The sequence below is a fragment of the Gambusia affinis genome, linkage group LG07 (assembly GCF_019740435.1).
Source record: "Gambusia affinis linkage group LG07, SWU_Gaff_1.0, whole genome shotgun sequence".
NCBI classification, from domain to species: Eukaryota; Metazoa; Chordata; class Actinopteri; order Cyprinodontiformes; family Poeciliidae; genus Gambusia; species Gambusia affinis.
The window spans coordinates 13000566-13014297 of record NC_057874.1 but is presented as its reverse complement, the minus strand read 5'-3'; the positions used below and the strand labels follow the sequence as shown (position 1 = coordinate 13014297).

The following is a 13732-nucleotide window of genomic DNA, read 5'->3' as shown; positions in this document are numbered from 1 at the left end:
TCCCCTGGTTTTCCAGTGCGCAGCCACGCATGTGAGGTGGATCAGTTTGGGAAGGCCGGAGGCTGCTCCGACCTCTGTCTCCTTGGAAACGGACACAAGACCCGGACGTGCCGCTGTCGTTCTGGATTTAGTCTAGGCAGTGATGGGAAGTCCTGCAAGAGTAAGTGAGACTCCAGTTTGAGTAAGTCAGAGGTCGAGTTGAAGTCAACAATCATTTAACCGCCAGCTGACTCAAACTTTTACCCAGAAGGCCCTCATTCCGATGCTGTGAAAAGTTATCTAATATCTTTATATATTTTGGATTATAACTAAATCATCTTAGGTATTTGCATTTTTTTCCTCCCAAGCTTTAGACTTTACTCAATTTTCCAATGTCTAAAACTTGTCTCCTTCCTTCCTTCTCTTCCTTTTTCCTTGTGTCCTTCATTCCTTCATCCTTCCTTTTTCCACTTTATTATTTGTTGTTTTCTTTCCTGTTTCTCTCTTTTCAACTTGTCTTTCTATCCTTGTGTAATTTCTTTGTTTCTCATACCTTTTTGTTTTACTACCCAACCTGATTAGTTTTCTTTCCTCCTTTTGTCATTTTGTCTTCATGTCTCTCATTTCAAACTACTTACTTACTTCCTCCTTCATTTCCTCCCTATTGCTAGTATTTTATGCTGAATAATTCTATACTTTAAAGAAATTTAAAAGACTGACAACTATGCAACACTGTACTGAGAAAAGAATGGAAATACTTCAAAATGTGTAAAATCCCTTTGTACAGTCCTCTTCACTCTAATTGGTCCACCTGGTAAAGATGTAGAAAAAAATCCCTCCATAAAAATAAGCTGGGTTTTATTGCAATCTGAAAATGTGTCCTCATATAGTTGTTCAGCAAGATAATGATAAAAACTATATGGTCAAATGACTACAGAAATAGTTCAAAGGACACAAAATATCTTCAGACAAAAATATTTTTTCTTTTGAAGTCTGTAGCATGATTGCTAATAATATTGGGGAACAAGTTTAAAATATATCAGTATTTATTTCTCACATCAACCGGGCTGTAATGCATTTATTTGTTTTCCAAATATTATATAACTGATGATGTTCAGCAGATCTTTGGGGGCTCGAAGGATTTCTGATATTTTAGCAAACAAATGTGCAGGCTTTCAGCTCAGAATGAAATACAAACTATGGGTCCGTTGAAAATCATCTTTGTTAGCACAAAGCAACATTGAGCTTGGATGAAGGTTGTTTACAGGTTCTCTGTTGAGAGAATAATTTCCACTTGGAGCTGTTGGCTGCGTTCAGAAAGATGTTTTAGTTTTCCATGCAGCATTAGCAGCTTTATTAATCTGCCTACTCTTAAATCCACAGCACTGATTTAACCAAGGGCAACCCATTATCTTTCCAATTTGGCACAACTTGCAAATCTTTGCAAATCTTAACTCTTTTAGTTCCTTTATGTTATGTAGATTCTGGGGAAACTGCTGCTTTAAAAAAAAAAAAAGCTGTTTTTTTTTTAAATTTGGTGTCAGTTTTAAGTCGTGCTTGTCTTGTTTTGCTGCAGAGCCAGAACATGAACTCTTCCTGGTCTATGGTAAAGGCCGTCCGGGTGTCATCAGGGGGATGGATATAAAGGCTAAGGTACCTGACGAGTACATGATCCCGATTGAGAACCTGATGAACCCCAGAGCTCTCGACTTTCATGCAGAGAGCGAGTTCATTTACTTTGCCGACGCCACAAGTTACATCATTGGGCGACAGAAGATTGATGGAACAGAGAGGGATACTATCCTAAAAGAAGGTATAATTAAGTTAAGACTAAAATATTCATTCAGAGGATTTTACAATCCATGTAGAAGAAAGATATTTAAATTTAATGGGGAGACTTATTCCAGTGCAAGGACATTTTCATCAGTTTTAGGTTCACTGTGTCATGCAAACATTGTGTTAGTCTTTTAGGATTGAAAGATTTTTAGTTACATTGTAAGTTACAAAGACGCACAAAAAAATTTATGTTCATTTACGTTTTCTGAATGCATTATTTAGATTTAGGAATATTGCATTTCACAGAGAGATTAAATTTACATCACATAGTAATTGGAGTTGGAGAAAGACATTGCCTTCAGTCTTTTTGCAAACGCAGAAAAACAAGCAAAAAAAATCTGAAACTGATTTTGGAAATGGCATATTATATAATTCAGCGATGCAGCATTGATATCTACCCACCTTCGAGTTTGTTCACGTTTGTTTCAGGGATCCACACTGTCGAGGGTATTGCTGTGGACTGGATGGCCGACAATTTGTATTGGACAGATGACGGGCCCAAGAAGACCATTAGCGTAGCTCGGCTGGAAAAGGCTTCGCAGACCCGCAAAACCCTCATCGAGGGTAAAATGACTCATCCTCGTGCCATTGTGGTGGATCCTCTTCACGGGTAAGGATGGACACACAGAGAGAGAGAAAGAGATGAGGTGGGCGGGAGGAAGTTTGATGTTTTTTGTTCAACTAAAATAACTTCAATCCAGAGCTGCAGTTGTTCATCTGTGTGGATCAAGTGAGCTAACTCACGCTCCAGCTGCAAAAAAAGATTTCTATTATTCATCTTGTTGTTTATCTCATCTTTATATCCCACTGAGAGGCATTTATCTTGCTTTCAAATCTGTGTTTCTGGCTGTCATTACGATAAATTTTGATGCCCCCCTTGATTATTGCTCATGGATTTCCTCCACCAGATGATCCACATGCAGGCATTTCTATCGCTTACCGGATCAAGCAGCACTCAATCTTTGTGTCTTATCGCTAAAGGGTTACCGGCTTTCTTTTTAAAATCATACATTTGCAAACACATTGTTTAGATTGGTAATGACAGCGTGATGTGTGTCCGCACACCTCCCAGGAGAAAGGCCCTCGCTTCCACTAATGCACATAATCCATCAGGCTCAGAAAGAGGAAGGAGGTGGGGGGAGGTTTGTTGAAAGGAAAGGATGAGAAGGAGAGACTGAAGAAAGAAAAATGAAATTTTAATGGTTATACCTGCCATATTCCCAGGAGCTGAGGTGTTTTCAGACCTAGTTAATTGCTTGCAGCCTGATTTTTTTTGTACATCAGTGACTTGGTTGACAAGTCCTGAATTAATTAAATAATTGGTGACAAATAATGATTTATTATTTTGTCACTTTGCGCTGTGTAATCATCCCCTTTGGTTGGTCTGGAGATTTTGTAAAGCTGTACTTGAAACTCTTTAAAAATACCAGACAGATATTGACAGTTGCTGTTGTGGTTCATCAGGTGGATGTATTGGACAGACTGGGAGGAGGACCCCAAAGAGAGCAAAAGAGGCAAGATTGAGCGGGCCTGGATGGATGGCTCCAACAGAAACGTCTTCCTGACCAGCAAAACGGTGCTGTGGCCCAACGGGCTCAGTCTGGACATCCCGCAGGGCATCCTCTACTGGGTGGACGCCTACTACGACCGGATCGAGATGGTGTACCTCAACAACTCCGGGCGAAAGGTCTGACTGCTACATCATCGGAGTGCTCTAACAGAGATCAGTCAGGTCAAAACCAGGATTATTTTCCGAAAAGCCAACAAACATGGAAGCTGAAATAATCTGAATTGTTCTGCAAACCCAGTGGTTTAAAGTGTTTATAGCTTTGTTGGGCAAATTTTATTACATTTAAAATTAATAACCTAGAAGCAGCTGATTAATATTCTATAAAGAAATTTCAAACATTAGGTAACATTTACTTAAAATCTTTTAAAATGCTACTTCAGTACCAGGTACTGACTGACCTGTTTGTTAAGATGGTCGTTAGTGAATATAGAACTACATTTGAAACAAAAAAAACTTGATCAAAAAAGTTCTGGTCTTTCTACAGCGGTAATATTGCAGCACATGTAATTTAATGTCTAACTAAAACAGGTGGTTTACTTTGTATAAACTGAAAATGATTGTGGGATTAGAGTATAACACATGTAGCACTGCTGTAGCTCACATAAACAACACTGAAATGTCTCAGTCATTCTATGTCATTTCTTAATCTCATTCTATGCTATACAGACACTTAGTCTGCACTGATGAAGATCCACTCAACTTGCTACACAGTATGTTTGAAGTAGTTCAGACTGTCTGGACATGACTTCATTTCTGATTCATTTGACTGATTCAGCTATTTAAATACTCAAGAACATTAATAGAACGAAAGCAGAGTTTTGAAGTTTCATCACAAGATGGTCGGGCGATCTTTGTTTACAAAAAAAAAAAAAAAGTGTGTTGCTATGGTGAAAAAGTGAAAGAAAGGACTTTCCACTGGTTCAGTACAACACATTACATTTTACACACTTCATCACCAGTATTGACTCTCCATACAAAATCATTTAAATAACAGGACTTGACATAAAAACATTTAGTTTCTTCATGTTTAAGTCAAACTTAAATTAGCTTGATGCACGAATAGCAAGTGGCAAGATAAGAACCAGTATAAGTTTAAGTTACTGCTTTTTCTTGAAAAACTTTGATATGTTCTTTCTGTAAAAGAGGTTGTTGTATGAAGCTTTTGCCACCATTAAACATGAATTTCCCTCTGGCTTCTTGTCTGCCATCAGACGGTGTATGAAGGTCAAGAACTGAACCACGCCTTCGGTCTGTGCCATTATAGCCACTTCTTGTTCTGGAACGAGTACAGAAGCGGCAGCATTTACAAACTGGACACGACCACTGGCATCGCCACGCTGCTTCGTAACGAGCGCCCGCCCATCTTTGAGATCCGGATGTACGATGCTCAACAGCAGCAAGGTGCTGGACATTAGATCTGACATGTAACGTTAAATTTATGCTGTTGAATGGCTGCTTATTTATATCCTTTGTTCTGCAGGTTCTAATGCATGTCGTGTGTACAACGGTGGCTGCAGCAGTCTGTGTCTGGCCATACCAGGAGGCAGACAATGTGCCTGTGCAGAAGACCAAATACTGGACCCGGCTGACAACACCAGTTGTAAAGGTACAAAAGTTACTAAATTGAAGGTTTTGTCATGTAAATTAATATGATAATTTAGTCTAGTGCTTTATATCCCCTTGAATGCTACTTATATCTCTACAACTCAATTGAAATAAAACATATTGAGCAAAACTAAATATTTGTGCATAAGTGTGTGTACATGCTTATTAAAACACAAAGATTTGTTAAAGCACAAATTGATTTTATTAGAGCATTTAGTCTTTTTGTGTCAAAGTGGATGAGTGAGGCACAACTTGATGTGGCAACGATGACCCACCCTGCTTTAAAAAAAATATCTCAAATCCATCAGACTGCGAGGGCCTCTCCTGTGCGCAGCCTTTTCCAGACCATCAAGTCCAGGTCTGGGTTGTGTGTGGATAAAAACTCTGATCTTCTTCTGGTGAAGCAGCTCTTTGCTTGATCTGGAGATAGGCTTTTGTTTGTTGTGGTCATGCTGAAAGATGCTAACAGAGAGGTGCCGCCAACTCTCTACAGACTGTGCATGCATCACCTCTGCCGGCCTCAATGCTTCAGAAGGCTGATCCCGTCCATGACTTTGGCTTAAAGATGCAACTAAGGGAATGTGAGGCAAAAAAAAAAAACCCTATAGGAACAGCTGAACTTTATTTGAGGTTAATAAAGGATTCTTAAGTTAATGGTATGTACTGACTCCTATAACATTGAACAGGATTCTTAAAATGGTGGTTATTTCTGAACACAACCACATCCAATTTTTTTTGCAACACAACGATTTGACATTTTAATTTATTGGTGGGTAGATGTTGTGTGTCCAGTATTGGCACAAACATCTGTGATTGTGTGAGGGCTTGAAGAGTGCTTTGCTTAGCTGCAGGGTAAACATGACCAGACAATGATGAGGACTCAGAGTTCAATGCACAATATACAACAACAATGACAGCTGCGTATTGTAAAAGAATAAAATCTGATGCCCTTTGTGAAGGTATCCAACACAGTAACTCCGATAGTCCAAATGTTCCCTGTCTGTATGCTGATTTATTTGCAATTACAGTACAGCTACTGGTTTGTGACAAGTTTGACAAATGGATACGGATGAGCCTTTTTTACTTCCACTATTCTTAGATAGAATGCAAAACTGTATTCTGGCAATGTTTAACTTATAGTCTCTCCTTTTTCCCAGCCAACCCATCTTATGTCCCCCCACCTCAATGCCAGCCAGGGGAGTTTGCCTGCAAGAACAATCGCTGCATCCAGGAGCGATGGAAATGCGACGGGGACAACGATTGTCTGGACAACAGCGATGAGACTCTAGAGTTATGCCGTGAGTCAACACACACCAGGGCCTAACAAGTAAGGGGTGCTTGGTGTATGCTGCTGTGCAAGGAGGAATAAAGCAATGTCTGCAGATCTGGAAAAGCTTTGTTTCCGTGTGGTTCAAAGTCCAGACGTTGTTTTCTTAATTTAATTAATTAATTTATTTTTTTCCCCTCCAGGGGGTCTTTTGTGGGCTCTAGTGTCCCTTATGTGTAAGTAGGCTGACAGAAAAGGGGGAAATAGAGGGGGGGAAGACATGCGGCAAACGTCGGCCGGGTCCGGGAATCGAACCCACGACCGCCGCGTCGAAGACTGAAGGCCTCCAAACGCGGGTCGTGCTATCCCCTACGCCACCACAGCACGCCCCAGACATAGTTTTCTTCACAGACTACAGCAGTGCTCTAGAAAGAAGCCTATTTCCTTTCATTTTGTCTCTCCAGACCAGCACACCTGCCCTGCCGACAGGTTTAAGTGCAAGAACAACCGCTGCATCCCTCTGCGCTGGCTGTGCGATGGGGACAATGACTGTGGAAACGGCGAGGACGAATCCAACACCACCTGCTCAGGTGCACCAGCACGCTTCGCAGAGCTATTCTAAACATTTCCTTCTTCAGCTTTCGCCACACTGGACACAAGTTCTGCCTCTTTGTGTTTCAGCTCGGACTTGCCCGCCCAACCAGTACTCCTGTCACAGCGGGCGCTGCATCCCCTCTTCTTGGATGTGTGACCTGGACGATGACTGTGGTGATCGGTCAGATGAACCTGCATCGTGTGGTTGGTTGAAGCCTTGTATAGTTACATGGTGGTTTGGTGGTGGCTGAATCATGCTTTGGGGATGCTTATATTGTTTTACTTACTGTATATTACATAAAATTCAATAAAGTTTGTGGCTGTGACTTAACAAAATTGGTCAAAGGGCATGAGTACTATATCATGTCACTTTCGATTACTCTAAAAGGATCTTTAACAGTATAAAGTCTAATGGTTTTTGATTTCTGCAGCCTACCCCACCTGCTTCCCCCTCACGCAGTTCACCTGCAACAACGGGCGTTGCATCAACATCAACTGGCGCTGCGATAATGGTTAGTGTCTATTCTTTGTTGTGTTTGCACTGCAGCAGCTCCCTAGCTCCCTTTGTCACAGTTTGCCATGCATGTTTCATCACCAGGCCTTTATTTCTTGTGCTTTATGTCATGTTGTGCATTCCATACATTTGTGTATTTTGGTGTGTGTCGTCCTGTGTCGTGCTGTTCGCCCACTGTGCTGTCTTCCGTTGGTTCTGTCTTTCAGAAAAGGATTGTGACGACGGCTCTGATGAGTTGAATTGTCCAAAGCTGACCGGTTAGTGCATAGATCAGAATGCACCAAAACGGTGATGATGCTAGCCAAAGCTTTCAGACTGACCAGTAAAGGCTTCGAGAGAGTCAGGGACGCTTTTCTAACGGAGGTTCAGCCTCAAGCTGAGGTGTTTGTGAACCCAACAGAAACCTAAACTGCTGCCTCTTTTTACTGTTTTTGTTGTTGTTGTTGTTGTTGTTGTTGTTGTTGTTGTTGATGTGCTACACACAAATTTGATCAATGACACTATCAAATTTGTGCACATCAGTTGTAAATAGTTGTTTTTCCCATAAGACTTTAAAACTCAGTGGTTTAAAAAGCTGTGTTTATGCTGCAGAGCTCAATCTGTCATCGCTGTGTACCTTTTGTTATTGGTGCCTATTCTGATCTATGCAGTTTCTGTCATCATTTAAAGTCTCGTCTTTCACATTCTGCATTGTTTGTTTTCACTTCCACCTGTTAAATGATCTGTTGTTTTTGTTGCCTCATTTGATTCAGAAGCGACTTGCTGCGTTTGTTTTCCAGATAACGACTGTGGGGACAACAGCGATGAGGCTGGGTGCCGGCACTCCTGCTCCAGCACTCAGTTCAAGTGTAACAGCGGCCGCTGCATCCCAGATTACTGGACGTGCGACGGCGATAATGACTGTGGGGACTACAGCGACGAGACCCATGCCAACTGCACTAACACGGGTCTGTGTCTCTATCTGCTGATCTGCTCACGGTCCATTTCATTTGCTCACAGTTCACTTGCTTTAGAGAGAGTTACAATGGATGAGCTTGTTCTTGCAGCACTCTGACGTCCTACTTTGTGACATATAAGACAATTGTCTATGTAATGTAACAATCTGGCTCGTATGGTCTGATATAGCATTTAAGGATGATCAGAGCTTCCTTTACAGTAGAGAGTAATACATTTTAGATGAGTATTAAAAACCTAAGAAACATCAGCTTTGTGTTAAAGCAATTGCTATAGAATGAGGGTTTATTATTTGAAAAATGACTAAGGGATAAAGGACTAAACTCTTCCTTTTGTCATCTTATATTAGCAGTTGTCACAGTTATCAGGGATATCATTACTACATTTTTCTCTGTGTATTTGTTTGAAAATTTAGACTCTAAATCCCCCTGAGATGTCCAAAAAGTTGGCACTTTTACATTTATCATGTTTCATGAAAGACAGAAATTAAAAGCGTAATGGAATAAAATAAAGCAACTTTGCTGTAAAACTCTCAACCTTCCTGTTATCAGCTGAAGTTTTACTCTCGAGTTCTCTTTTCACCTGAAGGAACTGCACACGTTTCCATGTCAGAAGAAATTGTTTTGTAAAAAAAATGCTCTTTAATTGTTCATATTTGTGTTGCCTTTGATTTAATTTTAAACATCTGATAATGAAAATTGCTAACTTCACGTCTTCTTCACATAGCTTAACTTTGCACCAAAGAGTTGCTCTGTTACTGATGTGGTAAGGTATGCTCTGTTCAATGAACAGGACAAAATTGGATTTTTCAGTATCAGACAACCTAGTCACCAGTCTAATCCAATTAGACTCAAAGTTTTGTTCAGTGGTATTAGTCTTGTCTTTACTTTTTTTTTCTTGCCAGTAGATTTTTATTATTTTTTTTGTTAATGTGAGTTTTTCTTCCCTGCAATTGACATTATTTTAAACATTTTGCTTTTTTTTCTTGATATTGTTTTTTTTTTTCTATAAGTTTTTGTTAACATTTCAACAGTATTCCATGTCATTTTGGATTTTCATGACATTTAAAAAAAATTTTTACATTTCATTTTGTCATCTCCAAATTTGTCATATTGACTTTTCTTTTTTTTAAAAAAAAAAAAAAAAAAAAAAAGCGTTGAGGCTTTTTTTCACCTCTTTTTGCTCAGCTTTCATCTTCCATTTTGTCATGGCTATACAACAAAAACACTTTCTGTAATTTATTTTGCTTGACTAACTCATGAATATAGAAGCTCATAATTGAACTGTATGGTCATCATTTAGCTTCTTTCCAAAGCAGCAGGAGAAGGAACAGACGGACTTAAAGATGTTCTGTTTTAGTCAGTCTTCTTGCTGCTTTTCTGCCTCATGAATTTGGACTTTGTTTTGTACTCATCACTGAAAACAAACTTTTTGTTCCCCCACAGCCACACGTCCACCCGGTGGTTGTCACACCGATGAGTTTCAGTGTCGGATGGACGGCCTGTGCATCCCGCTGCGTTGGCGCTGTGACGGAGACACCGACTGCATGGACATGAGCGATGAGAAGAACTGCGAGGGCGTCACACCCATGTGTGATCCAGCTGTCAAGTTTGGTTGCAGAGACTCTGGTGGGGCAGACTCGGAACAAAGATGTCAAGTAGGTTTATGTAAAGTTTTAGTTTTTAGTTTCAACCCGACCTTGTATCTGCAGCTCGCTGCATCAGCAAAGCCTGGGTTTGTGACGGCGACAGCGACTGCGAGGACAACTCAGATGAGGAAAACTGCGAAGCGCTGGTGTGTAAGCTCTCCCACCACGTGTGTGCCAGCAACTCCACCATCTGTCTGCCCGCAGAGAAAATCTGTGATGGCCACGACGACTGCCCAGATGGCTCTGATGAGAAACTCTGCGGTGAGAAAAGAACAGCGTTCGGGCTGAGAGCAGAACATCAAGTACTGCTCCTCTTAGTTTTCGGACCCTAATGGCCTCACTCCTTCGCTGTGCAGATCTGTGCTCTATGAACAACGGCGACTGCAGCCATAACTGCACGGTGGCTCCCGGCGAGGGCGTGATCTGCTCCTGTCCGCTGGGCATGGAGCTGGGCTCTGACAACAAGACGTGTCAGATCCAGAGCTTCTGCGCCAAGCACTTGAAGTGCAGTCAGCGCTGCGAACAGGACAAGTTCAGCGTGAAATGCTCCTGTTACGACGGCTGGGAACTGGAGCCTGATATGGAAAACTGCAAGAGCAAAGGTGAAAGAGCCAATCAAACAGAACAGCATGACAGAGGGTTGGGTATAAATGATTTATATCAGGAAAACACATAACATTCAACCAGTTTGCCTTTATTGGACTTTCTGGTAAATGTATGTGAAAGCCCTAAAATAAATTCAACTTTTACTGCAGTTCCATAATCTCACATTGAAAACATCATAAAGAAATCAACCTTTAATTTGAGCGTATCTATGTCTTTAGAGAAAAAAAAGTGTATTGCTATTGGCAAGGCAAGTGTTTCCCTAACAAAAGCAGCTTTTTAAATTTACTATTCAATTTTTAAGTCAATGAACGCGTTGGAACCTCTAAAAGGTAATGAGTGCTTATCTGTTTCATCGAGGCGTAAAGCTTTTCAAACACGGCTGAGCAACAACACTATTTTTACTGTATGTTGCTGTTGCACATGAAGATGATGGAATAGAAAGTGAATAAAATCTCCAAAGTTAACTGTTTCAGAACTGCAGGTAGGAGTTGCATAGTGGGGAGAGGTCCATGCCAATGACAAATTTATCTACAGTTTACAGCATTTTATAGCAACAAAAGCTGCAGAAACATTTACAGCAAGCAATATAGATGGTAAACAAGAAAGTATTAAGTCTAAAAAGTTCACTAGAAGCTTAAGAAAAGTTGAAAGCAAATTGATGTTATCGATTTAAATAGCAAGCAATGACTCTTCTCAAATTTCTTGATGTAATCGATACTCAGAACACTTATTATTAGGAGAGGTAGGTTGTTCCAGAGAATAGGAGGAGCTACTATAAATGCACAATCACCTCTGCTTTTTAATTTAGCTCTGAAAACACCGAGGTACATTTGGTTACCTTAAGGTTTCCAGACATGCTGTATATAAAAGGTCTCCCTGGTAACCATTACAAGCCATTTATATGCCACTTGTTGGTTGGGTATTCAGGCTTTTCTGTCCTATCATCTGTGTAACGTCAACTGTAAATTAAAAGCTAGTAAAACTCTAAATTTAACTGTGGGATTTGGTGAAATAGGTCTAGTCAAGTGAAGATTATTTATAGCACATTTCAGCAACCAGGCAGTTCAAAGTGGTTTACATCGTAAAAACATAATACCTTAACTAATTAAACAAGCAATAAACATTCAGTTTTGTCAGATGCCACCATTAAAACTGTCAAGCAAATGCACATCAGATATGTTGATCAACGTTTCAGTTATTAAGTATTAAAGTCAGCTTTACACAGGTAGGTTTTTAGCCTTGATTTAAAGGAATTCAGCGTTTAGGCATTTTTGCAGTTTACTGGAAGTTTGTTCCAGATTAGTGGAGCATTGAAACTGAGTACTGCTTGGTTCTGGTTCTGGAGATCCAGACTGAAAACAGAAGATCTGAGTGCTCTGAAGGGTTGATACAACAACAAGAGTTCATGTGTTTTGGTGCTAACGCGTTCAGTGATTTGTAAACTAACAAAAATACTTTAAAGTCTATTCTCTGAGCTACAGAGAATGAAAACATGAGCAGCAGCATTCTGGATCAGCTGCAGCTGTCTGATTGATTTTTTTTAGATTACGTAATATTGTTGTCTTTGATGCGAAACAAGAGATTAACATTTAATCTCATTTAAAAGATTATCATTTAAATGATCAACATTTAAATGTTAATCATTTAACTGCTCAGTATGGTGGAGGATCTGTGTTGCTGTGGACTTGTTTCTCTTTCAACAGCTCTGGAAGCATTTTTTTAAAGTGCATATGAATATTATAAGCTTTTTGAAACACACAAAAAAATTTTGTACGCTAAGTCGGAAAACAAAGAAACCCTCTTCATGCTTCAGCCTTACAAATATTAGAAGAACTATAAGTGTTGTACTAATACTTAAAGGGACTTGTATGAAGTCTTAAGTGCATGAGTGGTAATAATATTGAATGTGTCATATTTAAAGACTTGGTGTTTCAGAGTGAGGTTATTAATAAAATCTGATGAAGTTACAGGACACACAACTGTAGCAAGAACATGTGTAGTTGTTGGAGATCCATTTGGCCCAAAATGTTGTACTCTATTGGCGTGAAACACGGAGTAATAAAACGAAAGAGACATAGAGGTTATCTGCTCTCAGCACAAATTTATGATGGATCAGAAGGTTCCCTGAGAGACCGTAAACATTCTAGGATTAAAAAAAAATATTTTAATGAAAATTATCTTCTGCAAATGGTCGTAAAGAATCAAAAGCTGCAGCGGATTTGTCGAAGTCATCGGAAGGTCAGGTTGTGAGGAACAGAGTCCTCTAGAACAGCTTCGGGTTTTATCAGCCACACAAAAAGAACATACTGTATTTATCTCCCTGCAGCAACCACCCTAGAAGGAAACTCTGTCCTGCTGCTTCTCACCTGCCGGTTTTAGAGGCGAGCCAGCTGCATGCTGTCGTTCATCCTGCAGCCTGTCTAGCTGCCTGTTTGCTCCAGATAACTGCTGTCTAATTTACTCACCATTTTCATTACACAGGATTAAAGCAGCTTTCAGCATAGCCCCTCTTTATAGGGAGAGTCACCCAGAGCAGCGTTACACGGCTGCCACCTCCAACACACTGCACAACAGAGCTCTTCTTCTTTGCTTGGAGTAAATTTATTTAAGTAAAAACCTTAAGATTTAAAAATCCCTTTTACAATAGTGGCCTGGCCAAAACAGACTGCCTCTCAGATGGGCAAGACTTTATGAGCACAAACGTCTCCTTCATGGATTACTTCACTTTGGGCTTTTTTGTCGCACACGGTTTCAGTTCCTGAAAAATTTTTAATTTTAGGCAAAGATGATCTCAGTAAGTACAGAATAATCCCCCTCGCTTGTTAAGTCATAATTTAAGTTCAGTTTCACTTGTCACTGAAGACTACCTGACCTGAAGTATGAAGAAATCACTTGGCTAGAACATGTTTGGCAACATGAAGTAAGCTAAAATATCTTAATGAAGCAACACAGCATACGCAAACCAAAGAAATTTAAGAACAGGTCAGAAACATACACCACACAAAACTTCAATAAGGGATTAAGAATCCTCTTTTGTCGTCTCCATGTCTTTTGAGAAAGCAACAATAAGACAAGGGGAGTTGAAGTCAGGCTTTTTTCTTATTTTACCCCTAATCTCCAAGGGAGGGAGTCACAATCCCACAACTGATGTTGTGATGG

At 40.1% G+C, this 13732-nt stretch overlaps 1 protein-coding gene across 2 annotated transcripts in view; it reads left to right on the top strand.

Annotated features, from left to right (window-relative positions):
* Window positions 1-13732, top strand: part of LOC122834483 (low-density lipoprotein receptor-related protein 1-like) — a 109790-nt gene that overhangs the window by 56304 nt on the left and 39754 nt on the right. For both annotated transcript variants that reach the window (XM_044122967.1, XM_044122966.1), the window contains exons 10-23: window positions 17-160; window positions 1556-1792; window positions 2245-2425; window positions 3280-3502; window positions 4597-4786; window positions 4866-4991; window positions 6148-6288; window positions 6722-6847; window positions 6939-7055; window positions 7283-7363; window positions 8145-8312; window positions 9765-9947; window positions 10031-10228; window positions 10324-10569. In XM_044122967.1, the coding sequence (XP_043978902.1) occupies window positions 17-160; window positions 1556-1792; window positions 2245-2425; window positions 3280-3502; window positions 4597-4786; window positions 4866-4991; window positions 6148-6288; window positions 6722-6847; window positions 6939-7055; window positions 7283-7363; window positions 8145-8312; window positions 9765-9947; window positions 10031-10228; window positions 10324-10569 (2361 nt within the window). The remainder of the gene's footprint in view (window positions 1-16; window positions 161-1555; window positions 1793-2244; window positions 2426-3279; window positions 3503-4596; window positions 4787-4865; window positions 4992-6147; window positions 6289-6721; window positions 6848-6938; window positions 7056-7282; window positions 7364-8144; window positions 8313-9764; window positions 9948-10030; window positions 10229-10323; window positions 10570-13732) is intronic.